This window comes from Parasteatoda tepidariorum, chromosome 5 (assembly GCF_043381705.1).
Source record: "Parasteatoda tepidariorum isolate YZ-2023 chromosome 5, CAS_Ptep_4.0, whole genome shotgun sequence".
In the NCBI taxonomy this organism is placed as follows: Eukaryota; Metazoa; Arthropoda; class Arachnida; order Araneae; family Theridiidae; genus Parasteatoda; species Parasteatoda tepidariorum.
This window is the reverse complement of record NC_092208.1, coordinates 57,414,483-57,428,579: the sequence shown is the minus strand read 5'-3', so window position 1 is coordinate 57,428,579 and position 14,097 is coordinate 57,414,483. Positions and strand designations below refer to the sequence as shown.

The 14,097-nt window shown below is 27.8% G+C and overlaps 2 protein-coding genes across 2 annotated transcripts in view; one reads left to right on the top strand and one right to left on the bottom strand.

Annotated features, from left to right (window-relative positions):
• The window catches only part of LOC107437395 (uncharacterized), a 548,903-nt gene that overhangs the window by 433,865 nt on the left and 100,941 nt on the right, over window positions 1-14,097 (bottom strand). The window lies entirely within an intron of this gene.
• Window positions 640-7,828, top strand: LOC107457098 (tRNA wybutosine-synthesizing protein 3 homolog). Its single transcript, XM_016075162.3, has 8 exons — window positions 640-857; window positions 3,076-3,242; window positions 4,734-4,799; window positions 4,947-5,045; window positions 5,368-5,439; window positions 5,720-5,788; window positions 6,634-6,698; window positions 7,573-7,828. Exons 2-8 carry the CDS (start codon window positions 3,078-3,080, stop codon window positions 7,736-7,738), a joined length of 702 nt encoding a protein of 233 aa, XP_015930648.2. The 5' UTR covers window positions 640-857; window positions 3,076-3,077; the 3' UTR covers window positions 7,739-7,828.

The following is a 14,097-nucleotide window of genomic DNA, read 5'->3' as shown; positions in this document are numbered from 1 at the left end:
ATTGCCTCATATTCGAATTGCCTCATAATGCCTCATATTCGAATTCATATCGACAAAAAATCTGATAAATACCACTGCTTTAATGCTTAATATAATGAGTGGGACTTACCAAATAAACCATCCTGCACGTTTTTTTAAAAATTTTTTACATTTGAAAACAGGTCGGAGCAAGCAGCATCCTTGCTGTCTTCGGATCATCCACCGGAATATTTCCAAGACCATCACTAATTGATCATTAGGCAGCTCTAGTGAGACGTAAATAAAGTGCTGAAATTGGTTTCAAGCCTTAAAGTTTTTTTCTTTAAATATCAGTAGTAGTTCATCTACGTCGCACTAGAGCTGCACAATGGGCTATTGGCGACGGTCTGGGAAACAGCCCTGAGGATGATCCGAAGATACGCCATCACAATTTTGATCCTCTGCAGAAGGGATGGCACCCCCGCTTCGGTAGCCCAACGACCTGCATGCGAAGTCAAGCACTTTACGGCAGCATAGTTTAACGAGGACCAATACCGTACACCATCTGTCCCTACGCAGATTGATCCAAGTGGTCACCCACCCGCACACTGACCGCAGCCAGTGATGCTTGACTTCAGTCCACTGCGATCAGTCCACTGCGGGACTTCTTTCGATCAGTCCACTGCGGGACTTCTTTCAATAGCATACCAACCCATTGAGCAGCTTTTGTGCAACGTAATTTAATAATAAAAAAACTTGAAATGCACACTAAAGTAATTATTTTGCAGAAAAGAAGTGCGTAAATTTAAAAATCGTTGAAGACAGAAATAAGTCACAGGAAGCGCACAATTCATTTTGATGAAATGTAAACAAAAACAGTAGAAAATTATTTTACGTAGGTAAGATATTGAAGTTAATGTTCGGAGAGTTTTTTTTTTCTCTATTACTTTTACTGTTTTGATTTCTTTTGCATTGATTATTAAATAAATTTTATTTCATTTTATTTTCCGGAATGATAATATATTTTATCTATCTATTTTATCTTTATAAAAAAGAAATTCAGAAAATGAAAGAAATATTAGATATCTAATCATATCTAATAAATTCTCGACAATATAAGTTACATTTTGATTTTATATTAGAAAAAATATCCCCGAAAAAATCTTCAAAATCCATAGAAATAACAATAATTATGGTTTTGAATCCATATTTTTTTCATTAAAATTGCTAAAATGAGATTTCAATTTAGTTGCCCACAAGTTTGGCTGAAACAAAGCATAACTTTAAAACAATTATAAATAATTTTTGCTATAAAAATTCATGTAATTTAAAAAATCTCATTTTAATTTAAAATGTGATGTTTAAAGATTAAAATTGAACAACGTTCCAAGTAAAAGTTGAAGAATTCAGTTAGTTACGAATTTTTATTTTATTTTATAATCGTCGTTCAACAGCCAACCTAATATTTGTTATGAATTTGAAATTTTTTGCATTTCGATTGAGTCTTGAATATTCCATAACTTGGGGGAGATTCCGTATCGTGATCTGTGGCAGAATAATCGCCAAGTCTTGGCAACTTCCGGGACAAAGGCCCGCGATAAACTAAAAAATATAAAAAACATCACAGAAAAAGACTATATCGAAAGGTATAAATCTTAGCCAACCCCGGGGAAATATCTATAAATGTTTTTTTTTTCAAAATTAAATTGTAAGTTTAAAATCTATTTGGCACCTTGACGATTGTAGTTGGCACGATAGATCATGATACAGAAGTGTCCCTGTAGCCTATATTAATTTGCTGCATCAGGAATTTTTTTTTTTAAAATTTAAATGTAAGTAAAAAGATAAATCCCAAGTTCATACAAACTTACGTTAGTTTCACTTTATGCAGAAATTGTTTAACCTATAGACTAGTACACTAGAAAATACACAGTTTTTTCTGACTTGTATTTCTTTTTTAACATTTCAGTTACTACTCGCCAATATTTTCTCATCTTCCATTTGCTTTATTCCCATAGCAGCCTTTCAAATATTACCTAAGCATATTTTTGGCAATAATAAGCAATTTAAAATCCGCTAAGACAGAAACATAAAAATATTGCAACACCTTTCCTCGGTTTTTGCTTTAACTTTGACTTTTGTTGTAGTAGTCTGAGGATCTAGTTTTGGGATTAAATTCAAATAAAAAAAATTAACTTTGCAATAAATAGAGTTCAAGTTTTAATTCATTTATAAAGTTTTGAGAAGAATATTCTCAAGGAATATTTTGTGTTTTCTTTTTGTATTGAAAACTGTTGACTTCTGAAGCAACAGGTGACTCTTTTATGAAATTTTTCTCCAATTTTTTTTTTCTCCCCATGTTGAACTTTTATTCCACATTTGAAATTTTCCATGCCTAATTTTTTTGTTCACTATTTAGTTTTTTTTAAAGAAAAAATTGAAAATAATTAGTCTTTAGGTCAAAACAAATTATTAGGTTTCATCAAAAATAAGTAAATCATAAATTGCTTTCCCTCCTTTTAAGTGTTCGTAATATTTGACTAACCCCATATTAATTCTCTGATTTCACATATCTAAATCATTATAAATTATATGCATTCTGCAATGCATTTGTAATTATCAAAATTTTTATTGCAGCATAGTACCTAGATGCAATTCTATTTCTAGGTTTTGCTTTTATTGTGAACTTAATATTCTCTAAAATTTCGTCATTTTTATGTCAATTTTTTGCTGAGATATTCATAACATAATAAAGATTCTTCTACTTTAGTCATGAAGTTAATTTTCTAATATTAAAAATTTTTGCTTTACCAATATTACGAGTACCAATATTACCAATATTACCATTTTATGAGTAAGAATCCCTTACATACTAAAGATCCTCCAATTTTATTTGTTAACTTAATTTTCTAGTATTCTATTATTCAAAATTTTACATTCCCATGACTGTAATTTATTATACAGTTTAAAATATAAAAAAAGTTCTGCTTTACTCGTAAAATTAATTTTCTAATATTAACATTCCCTTGACAATTTATTATTTAGAAACTGAAATACATTAAAGATGTCTGTGTTGCATTAAAATAAAATTAATCATATTGTTTTCCTTATTTTTAGGTATGGCATTTTTAAATCAAAAGAAAATGTATTTGGAAAAAATTGATTTGAGTAGAAAATCTTCAATTGATGAACATATTTTAGAACTGGTTAAATTCATAAATAATTTGGAATCCTATGTCACAACAAGTTCATGTTCTGGAAGAATAATTGTTTTCACTAATTCTGTATGTAGGTTTTTTTCCCTCTCTTTATTGGAAAATGATTTATTTGAACTTGTGTTATTTAGAATATATTGAATCTATGTTATTTAAAATATATTTTATTTTTTTATACTCCTACATCAAATCTAGAGATTATTTGTTATATAAATGTTGTATAAATATAAATGTTTGTATAAATGTTTGTGCTATGCTATGCTTAGAGTTTTAAGATAAGAATTTTTTTTTATTAAGTATAGCTTTTCCTCCATTTGTCCACTGAGTAAAATTGTTCATGATAATTTTTCTAAATGTATTATGTCTCTATTTGTATTACTAATGTATTACTTTGGAAGATCTTCCGACATTCAATTTTACACAGACAAAAGGACACAGGACGTCTCACAGACAAAAGGACAATAAAATAGACTTGAAAGAACATTCAGAAAAGTTATAAACAGCTCATAAACAAGTCTCCTCTTTTTTTCCTCCTTTTTTTTGAAAAAAAAAATTTCACTCATGACTTTTTTTTTAAAAAAAAAGAGAAAAGTGGAGGAAAAAGAAAATTTAGAAAAAGTTTCTGCGAGCTTTGCTGAGAAAAATTATTTTGATCTGCTCGAAAAGCGGCTAGCAGAATTTTCTTTAAGAGTGTTACATAAAATCTGGGATATTATCGGTATAGGGAATTTTCATGGACCATTGGGAAATTATGCACGAAGCGGGATAATGCACAAACCGGACAACGTAAAACTGGGATTCCACTGTGTATATATATGTGTGTGTATGTATGCATAGATATGTATATATATGGTTTTAAATTTAGAATTAATTAAACGTTGGGTTGAACTGTTGCTTTAAATTTGTTTGCTGATATTTTCTTTTACTTTGGATTAAGTTTACTTTGGTTTTAGTTATTTGTTTATAATTTGAAAATTAAATTCAATAATTATTCTGCAATTAAATTCACTACTTATATACTTGTTATTAACTTTCATACAATTGAATAGATTGATTCTTTTTATTGCTTGAAAAAAATATGGGGATGAACAATGAAATGTTCTTTGCACATTTTAATGTGTTTATTTTCAGAACTTTTACATATACTACATATTTCTACATCTAAACAACATTACCAGTATTTGACTTATATTGTGAAAAATAAATTTCATATTTCAGACCGTTTAATATATAGATTAACCATACCATTACCTATTCATGTAACAAAGGGCGAAACAACCACTGCTAACAGCAAGAGTAATTATGTTGACAATATTAGTGATACTGTAAATGAATCTTTATTTAAAAGTGTTATTCATGTGAGTTTTGTTTTCATACTATTTGTTGGGTTAAAGAGGAGAAAAAAAATTAGAATTGTTAGGAAATATTGAAAATTCTTAGAAAAGAACTGTTTGTTAAATTATTAAAAACATTAATAATTTGATTAAATGAAATGAAATTTAATGTAATTTTATATTTTAAAATGCCCTATGCATCTAACATTGAAAATTTTTTTTCCAGGAACAAAAGAAAAAAGGATGTAATTGGCTCTTTGTAAGCCATGGTATTGTTTCAAGTGAGAATATAGTAAGTTAAAAGTTTTATTTATTTTTTAATTTTAAGTGTGCATAAGAAAATTTGTAATTAATAATGGATTAAGCAAATTATTGAAACATTATTTGTGCTAATGAGTATTTTATGTTTTAAAATTTTTATATTCCTTATAACTTTTAGGAAGAAGCTTTAAATTCTCACAGTGGCTCTGCTGTTTTAAAATTTGAACCTTTTGTCATGCACGTTAGATGCTCCTCCATCGAGAGTGCACAGAAACTGGTAATTGTTATCTTAAGTCAAATTCATATACTTTTTTATTTTTGGAGTACAATATTTTTAATTGTTGTGACTATTTTTCTTCAGTTGGGAATGCACAGAAGCTGATAATTGTTGTTTTAAGTTACAGTTATATGTTTATGTATGGCACCTAATATTTTTAATTGTTGTAATTATTTAATTTTTATTTTTATTTATGCCTTTGTAAACTCTGTCATTCTTGATTGTTGAATGAATTCATTAAAATTGTTTCAAATTATTATTTTTCTATTTATATATTTATTCACATTTGCTTCATTTTTAATAATAAATTTTTTTTTTCTAGCACACCTGTAGTCTGGAGTCTGGATTTAGAAATTCAGGACTAACTATGAATAAAAAAGGTGGAATAGTTTTGGTTTGTAATTTAAGCATTATTATTTAAGTTTTTAAATTCTGTTGCATTTTTCTTTTGAGGTACTCTACTTATCAAAATCTTTCTTGCATTAAAAGACTATGATAGATAAAAATAGAAATTTGATGCATTTATAAATATTATAAAACTATTTATATGTTTATTTTAAAGTTACCTGTTTATTTTTTTTTTAGAAAAAAACAAGTTATAATTGCCTTTTATTTTACATAAAATAAAAATTATAGTTATTTAAATAATCATCAAACTTCTTAATTTTTTGCAGGCTATTAGGAATACATTGTCTCTTGAGGTACCTTTATCTTGTGATGGAAAGTCACTTGTCTCTTCAGAGGTGAGATATTTAATTTTTCCTATTTAAGTTTTATTAGTTATTATTCTTTATTTATAATAATTACTTAGTATAATAATAATGGATTATTTTAAATAACAATAGAGTCTTTAATTATAATATTTTTAAATAAGTTATATTGTATACATATTTGACATTTTTATTTTGCATTCAAAATGTGCTAAACAAGAGGCTAACTTTACAGTTGGTTAAACATATCTGAATTTTCCAAAATTTTTTATTGTAAAAAAATTTCTAATGTGAAAAAAAAGTTCAGTTGAAATTTATGTTGTAGTTTTTCTATGCACTTCCATGTAAATACCTTTCTTTTTAAATCATGTTTTAGACCCATAAGCAGTTCTCAACTTAATGGAGATCTTATAGTCCAGGGCCACTAAAATTTGAATTGGACCGTTAAAAAATAAATTATCACTAGTTCCTCGAACCAGCAATTGATGTAAATGGATAGAATGTTTTTTTCTCATGTTTTGGTCTTTGTTTTTGTTTCATATTTCATTATAATTGGGAACATTACTCATTCTCTATATCATAATTTTTTGTTTTGTTTAAATTCGATTTATTTGTTTTAAATGAATTAATGAAAATGTATATGGATTAGTAATCGCTTTTAGTTACTGGTCCTTTAGAGCAGTGACTAAATTTTCTTAAATTCACCCTATGGATAAATGTTTTCTTCAAATGGTTCATATTTTAAGATTCTCAGTTGTAAGCTTTGTGTAAACTCACATCTTGAACATACATGAATTTAAAAAAAAAAATGTAAATGAATTTAAATAGCTTTTTGTTCTTACTAGTGAAATTAACTTAAATTTTTTGAATCTGTTTAGTATATTACTCATGTTGTGAGCATATGTAATGAAAAGATGGAAGAAAATTGGTGTCGTACTGAAAAGTAAGACCGAGTTTTGTTTTATAAATGTATGTTTATTCGTTATATGAAAACTGACTCAGCATGTAGTTTATGTTATATTTTGATTATGCATGATTTGAAATTTATGTCATCTTTAGAAAATTAAGTATTGCTTTTTTTTTGAGAAAAATTAAATCAATCTAAATTAAATGATACCAATCTATTTAATGCTTGCAATAGAGAGGAAATAAAAACATGATATATAATAATAAAGCGTGGTAGACTGCTTCGTTACTTCATTATCTTTAGTGTTTTAAACTATTTCAAAAATGTTTTTTTGTTGCTCTTTGTTAGTTTTTTGAGAGAGGTTTAAAAAATAATAAGCTGCAATAATATTAATTAGTGTACATAAAAACCTAGCTAGCAAATCTAAAAGTTAAACAATATTTGATTATTGAAATGCAGGCCTTTGTAGAGCATATCTTCATATTGAGCAAAAAAGACTTTTAATAAGTATACTATCTTAATAATTTTGTTCTTCCTCTTCTTATTTTATTCTGTTTTTTCTTATTTACCTTCAAAATGAATACATTTTTTTACATGCAAAGATTTTTTTATACATATATAAGTGAATTATAAATGGAGTGAGAAAATAAATAATTGTTACAATACTTCCAGAGACAAAAAAAGGAAAAAAAAAAAGAAATCATTCATGAAAACTGTATTCATACTTTTTTTTTTAAATATAAATATATGTAATTTATATTTGTGCTATAATTTATTATTTTTAAAAGCAATAACGATTCTTTCTTTAATTTAAAAAAAATCACGACATGTATTTAACTGTAATAATGTTTGTTTTTCTTCATTTGTAAGATATATTTTTCAATAATTTAATCTTAAAAATGTATTACAGGCTTTTTACCAGCTTAAAGACTTTATCTTGCAAAGTAAATGAAAACTGTACGAATAGTGAGAAAAATTCTTCAATGTTAGAAGAGGACTTTTCAGAGGAAGCTCAAAGTTCTGAATACTGTAAAGAAAGCAGCTGTAATACATCTGACGATTTTGTAGTGTCATAATTTTAAAGTAATCAATTATCAATCAGAGAGAATTATCATCTATGTATTAAAATCTTTTTATTTTTTCTATTAAAACTTGAAGCATTTTAATATGTGTGTTTATTTTTTTTAATGTGTAATATGAGACCTATGTTAGAAAATAGTCAATGTTCATTTTTCTTGAAATTAAGGTTTTGGATATTTTATGAGTGATAGAAAGAGGAATGACTGAGGAGACTAAATTTTTGAAAACTATGTAACACATCCGACTCTCTGTATCATCTGTCAGTTAGTAATAGTAAAGGCTCAGACGATCACAGGGAGAAAAAGAATTTATTCAACAACGTAGGTCTATATCTAGAAAGTAAAAGCTATGAACTGATAAACACAGTCTATGGTTGGTCATTATACATCAACAGCTATCCAGGACGGAACGATAGTAACAAGTTTAAAAAGTAAGAAGTGATAACAAACGTCTTTATCCCACGCCTGTTCTGTTCTGTAACAGTTCCAGGGACAGCACTCGATAAGCTGTATGATACATATCACAGTCGCTCACTCCACCTCAGATACATAGGTGGACTCATTTAGCTTACTGACAGATCATCATGTGAAGTAGCCTTCCTGTGGAAGCAAGGTCTCGGTTTACATACAGGCAACAGCTGTACCCAGCACATGCTGTAAAGCAACTGTGTGGATGCATTACGTGAAACAGGTGACTTGAACGAGCCAGCCAGTGAACAAGTGAAGTGTACGAGTATCAACCATCAGTCCGCATTTATCCAGTGAACTTATTTACATAAACTTGATGCCAACACCTAATTGCTTAATATTAACTATTACGATACTTACNCATTTATTCAAATGCTCACTATTGCAACTGGAAGAATAACTTTTCAATTAACACACCTGTTTTCAATGAACGGATGAAAGAAATAGTCAAAAGCTTACAGTTTCCCTTGATGGTCAACTCACAAAAGGGTTTAGATTAGCTTTTTACACTATTTCACCAAACAAATGAAATTTTAACATGCATTGCCAAAATGACAGAAAATTTTCTTAATTTTTCTTTTCTGGTCAACTTATGAGGGTTTTAGAATAGAATTTCATAATACTCCTATATAAAATTGACATATTTCAGTGGTCAACATACAAGATAGACAGGTGGTCAAGTTACAAAGGTTTTGCTTCTTTATATTATATAGGAAAAATTCTGTTCTTGATAATTGAGGTCAACTTATGCAGGTGCCCAACTTACAAGGGTTGGTCAACTTGGCAGGTTTCACTGTACGAGTATCAACCATCAGACCGCATTTATCCAATGAACTTATTTACATAAACTTGTTGCCAACAGCTAATTGCTTATCATTATTTATTAAAATACTAACGAAAATAATTATATGCAAATATTTTACTCACAGTTATTGCAGAGAGATATGCTTATTCCTTACTGCTGACGCACATTGCAACTGCACCACCTCCTGACGATCTCCGTGCAATTATTGGAAGTATATAATCCATAATATAAACAAAAAGACCCAATTTCAGATGAGTGATGGCTGTCTCAATAGCTGATTTCAGAATCATCAATTGATGAACGACGCAATTTTTATTTTTTTACTTTGAAATATAATGTTTCAACAGATAAATATTTGTCTCAATGAAATCCTTTTATGGGGAAGGAAATCTTTTGAATGAGTCCATTAAAACCTTTTATCCCTCCAATGAAATCCTTTTATTTGATCCTTTTATGGGGAATAAAATATAATTTTTATTGGATTTAAAAAAGAAATTTTTATAAGTATTTATATTTTAAATGTTTTTTTTTCTCCCTTATTTCAATAGGTTACACTCCTTTTTTTAGTGGCGTTATCACTTTTTATACTTCTGCATGCTAATATTAAATAAAATATAAAAATACAGAAAACAGCTATAGTTCTGTTACTTGCTATAGATATCCTTACTTACAGAATGTATTTTATATTTCAAGAAAAATGTAAAATTAAATTAATGAAGATGGTCTTTGAAAATAATTTTCGTAGTAACTCTTGATTCTTTTTTCAAGCAACAAATTCTTTCATAATATTTTAAAATTACGTAATTAAATATATTTTTTAGAGTTCAATTACACATTTTATATTGATTTTGAATTACCAGTTATGCTATAGAGTTTCTCTACTGTAGGACTTCAACTCTCTAACATCCATTTATTCTGCACACCTTTGACTATTATCAGACTTATGTGAGATGCGTTTGTTTGCTACCCTATTCTACTCATATAACACATTTTGGTGCATAATTCATAAATCATGTAAATACTAAATGATTAATTATTTGTATTTGAATTGTGATTTAGAATTTGTAAATAGTTTGAATTCTGATTCATAATGAAGCACTGAGGAGAAATAGTTAGACCATACAATTTGCTTTTGATAATTAGTCAATTACATTTTTTTCTCACTTAAATATGAATGCGAATTTTTTTACGCTGATTCCGAAAATCCACAGTCAGGTTGTATATTCTTAAATTGCCCGAAAATTGTTACACAATTACATTTAAATATTTTTTATTGCTAAAGCACATGTGAAATGTTATGGAAAATTTATAAAAAGTATCTTTCTAGTAATAAAAAAAATTTTATTTTAAGTTTTAAGCAAATAATTAAAATAATAAAATGTATTTATATTTGATAATTTTTTAATCGAATTAAGGACCCTTAAAGGTAAAAAATTATGTTAAAACATGTTTAGTTATTTATACCGATAATGCTCATATACTGAAAGTGCTACCAGATTATATGTATTTTTAGATTCTTTTTCAGAAATGAAATTTTTAAAGAATTTATAATTTTTTTTTATTGTAAATTTAAGCGGAAATTTATTTCGAAAATTGGCCACTCATTATTGAGGAAAATTGCGATTCACAGGTTTGATTGCTAGGGGAAACAGGAAAGTGCTTTTAGTCACATTTCAATTTCTCTCAGCTTCTCTGGTCATTAAACAGATTTTGTCATGTCTTTTAGGCATGATGTCTTAATAGAATTTTTTTTCTTGCTTAAAATTTAATTGGGTGTTGGGGTAAGGATTTATATGCACCTTTTTAATAATTCACCATGTTTTAATAAGTTTTTTTTTTCTTGCTTAAATTTTATTAGGTATCTCCAATGTATAGATTTTTACTTCATTTTTGAAGAAGATTCTAAAATATATTTTAAGGATGGTGATTATGGATCACCCTGTATGTGAACAAAATCTAATATGCATTTTGAAAAATTCCCCATTAATATATATTTATAGAATGTTTATAATAATCCTTATTGAAGTTGAGGACAGACAGTATACACAGTTAGGCAGTAGACAGTATACACAATTTAAATTTTAAGATAGGATAAAACAAAAACGCTATCAGAATCTGGCAAATCACAGTTTAGGAAAGTGAGTACACAGAAAATCAAAAACCTGTTTGATCGAAGGTTGAAACTTGAAGGTATTTTTAATGATAGTCTTTCAACTCCTCTCTATTTCCTCCTGCTATCAAAAAGGTTTTGGTGTTTCCGTTTCATAAACTTACCTTCCTTAACTGTGATTGATCATATCTTTATAAAGTTTTTGTTGTGTCGTTGTTTGAAAGAATTTTTCTTAACCGTGATATGTTTACTTTTTTGTCATCTCTTTTGATAAGGATATTAAGAATATAATTTAAGGGTTGCCTATACGGAATACCCTGTATTTCATCAAGTGATGATGATATAATGCTCCTTTTGAACCGAAAAAATTTATTTCTTCATAAGCAAAATAATTTTTAAGAAATTTTCGGTTTATCAAATTTTATTTTATTTATTTATTTATTTTGTTGAAGTCCATGAAACAAATATACCAAAATAAATAATCCCCACTATTTCTGCTTCTCAGCTTATAAATGCGAAAAATAGTAATTTTTTTATTTTAAAGCTCTTTCCTCCGGTGCAGATTTTATTAAGATTTTTATTTTAAGAAAAACTTTTATTTTACAGGGCAGTCTCTAAATTGTTTGTGCCGTCGCTGATTTTACTTATACTTTAAGTTACTTTTACCTTCCGACCAAATAATTTTGAAGAAAAAAATATGGCAGTATTACATTTGCTCTATTCTCCAATTCTGTATTACAACTAAAAACTTTGTTAATGTTTATTATTTTTAGTTTTTATTTTTATCTCAAAAATGTAATCGTGAGAAACTCAAATCACACTACGAACTACTATATTCGTTACATTAATTAAAAAAATACAGCAACAGCTGCACATCGGTTTTTCCTATTTTCAGAATGAACAACAGAGCTTCCCGGATGCAAATCATGATTAATACGCGCCCAGGAGCTATTAACGTAATCCTTTGATGACTACATCACGGTATTCGTTAGTGATAAAATAATTGTCTTATTGGATATTGAACTTGTAAGCAAATGTTCGTTATTTATTTTAATAATTTTTACTTTGAGGCAAAATATATGAGAGAAGTGGAAAATGATTTATGGTCAATTGAAATACTTCGTTTTTATTTTTAGATGTACTGTTAATGAAATAGAAACAGAATACTTTTCGTTTTTTTTTAAAATTTAATTCTTGAAAAACATTTGTTACATTCACTAATTTCATTCTGAAACAATATTTGATAGCCATTTGACGCAGAATTTTTATTAAACATGTTTTTCATTTTTTCTTTGTTCTCATTATTTTGTATTAATTTGGGCCAAAACAAGTGAAAAATATATTTAGCATTTTAATAATTTGTGATTATGAACTACAACATGAAGCATCGGTGACTTTTTCTGCGTTAAAGGTAAAATCTTCCAAACACGGGTCACTTCCATGAAATTTTCAAAATTTTTACTTATTTGCTGTTAATTCGATCTAAGAAAAACACTTATTCATCATTGAAATTTCTGTAATTTTCTAAATCAATTATTGATACATTTTTGAATCTGAATTTTAAAAAAAAAGGAAGTACTTTTTTTTCGGTTTTTATATTTTAGTATTAATGTATTTCCGATAATCAGAGTAGTATTTTTTGTAACTATTAGACTGTTTTTTATAATTAAAAAAATGCCAAAATATAATTTTTCTGGTAATTAGAGCATTAGAAAAATATATAAAAGAGACACTGGTGTCCCATGTGCATCAAAGGTTTAATGATTTCAATTTTTTCATAGTATAATAATCATTATACCTATTGATTTATTAGATAGCATATCAGACTCGAATTTTTATTCTATAAAAATAATAATAGCTATCAATATTAAAGGGTATCCAACATTTTTATTAGCTCGCTTTTGTGTCCGTGACGATAGTCTTGCAATCGTAATTTCGACCTTTTTTCTGACTAGTTAGAGCATTCAAATCTCTATTGGAGCTCTATGTAATGCAAATATTGTTTTTTGACTGCTACAAGTTGTATTTTCTAGATATTATTGCTGAAGAGAATTTATAGTCAATAAAAATTCCGCCCACTTTCTTAATAGCTTGAAGTATTCAGTATTGATTGGAGCACTAAGGGGGATGATATTATATATTAAATTTTGCTTGTAACAGTCAAGAAACAATATCTCCAAATGCAATTTGTGATCAATCGAATTTTTGCCCACTCTCTGACTAGCTATAGTGCTTAATTTTTCTAAAGCTCTGTGTCTGATGAAAATACAAGTTCAATTTTTTCCCCTATGTGCTGTAAGCAAAATTTATCTCCCTTTTATCGTCAATTGAAGTTTATATCACACCTAAATTAACTAATAATTACACTTTTTCTAACTAATAATTACACCTTCGTATTAAACTTCGCTCTCGCCGCTAATCCTCCCTCCCGTCTGCTGTAAGTGATGTTTCATAGTTTTTCCTTTAGGGAGTGAACAAAATAGAATTTTTTCTCTTTAATAAATCCGCTTGGAAAACGTTTTTAAATTTAGAAGCAATTTCGGCAATAACTTCCCCGAAAAGTGTCGGGGCACTACTAGGTCATAACTCAAATCAAGCTAATTGTACACAATTTTCGATTTCTAGTCCCAATATTAAATTCGAACTACACTTTAACATGTCTGTAACCTAAAGAAAGTGCCTAAGCGAAACATATATAATATTTAAAAATGTTAACTCTTTTCTATCGCAGATAATGCGCGAACGAAAGGCGCATGCATAATAACGGGAAAAAATTACAATTTGTTTCAGAACCTTTTTTTTTTTTTTTTTTAATTTATTAGAAATTTTCTTTTTATACGCAATGAAGGAGGAAAAATTGAAAAGCATTAAATAGAAGAGTAAAAAAATTGAGAAGGCCTGGGTCTCCTTTGACCTCTATATATCATCTGCCACTGTTTGGTCTAAGAGCTTAGTGGCGTTTATAGATATTTG

Coding starts and splice junctions, on each gene's coding strand:
- LOC107457098 (XM_016075162.3), top strand. CDS start 3,078: ATGGCATTTTTAAATCAAAAGAAAATGTATTTGGAAAAAATTGATTTG. Junction 4,800..4,946: donor TTGTTTCAAGTGAGAATATA/GTAAGTTAAAAG, acceptor TATAACTTTTAG/GAAGAAGCTTTAAATTCTCA. Junction 5,440..5,719: donor AAAAAGGTGGAATAGTTTTG/GTTTGTAATTTA, acceptor AATTTTTTGCAG/GCTATTAGGAATACATTGTC.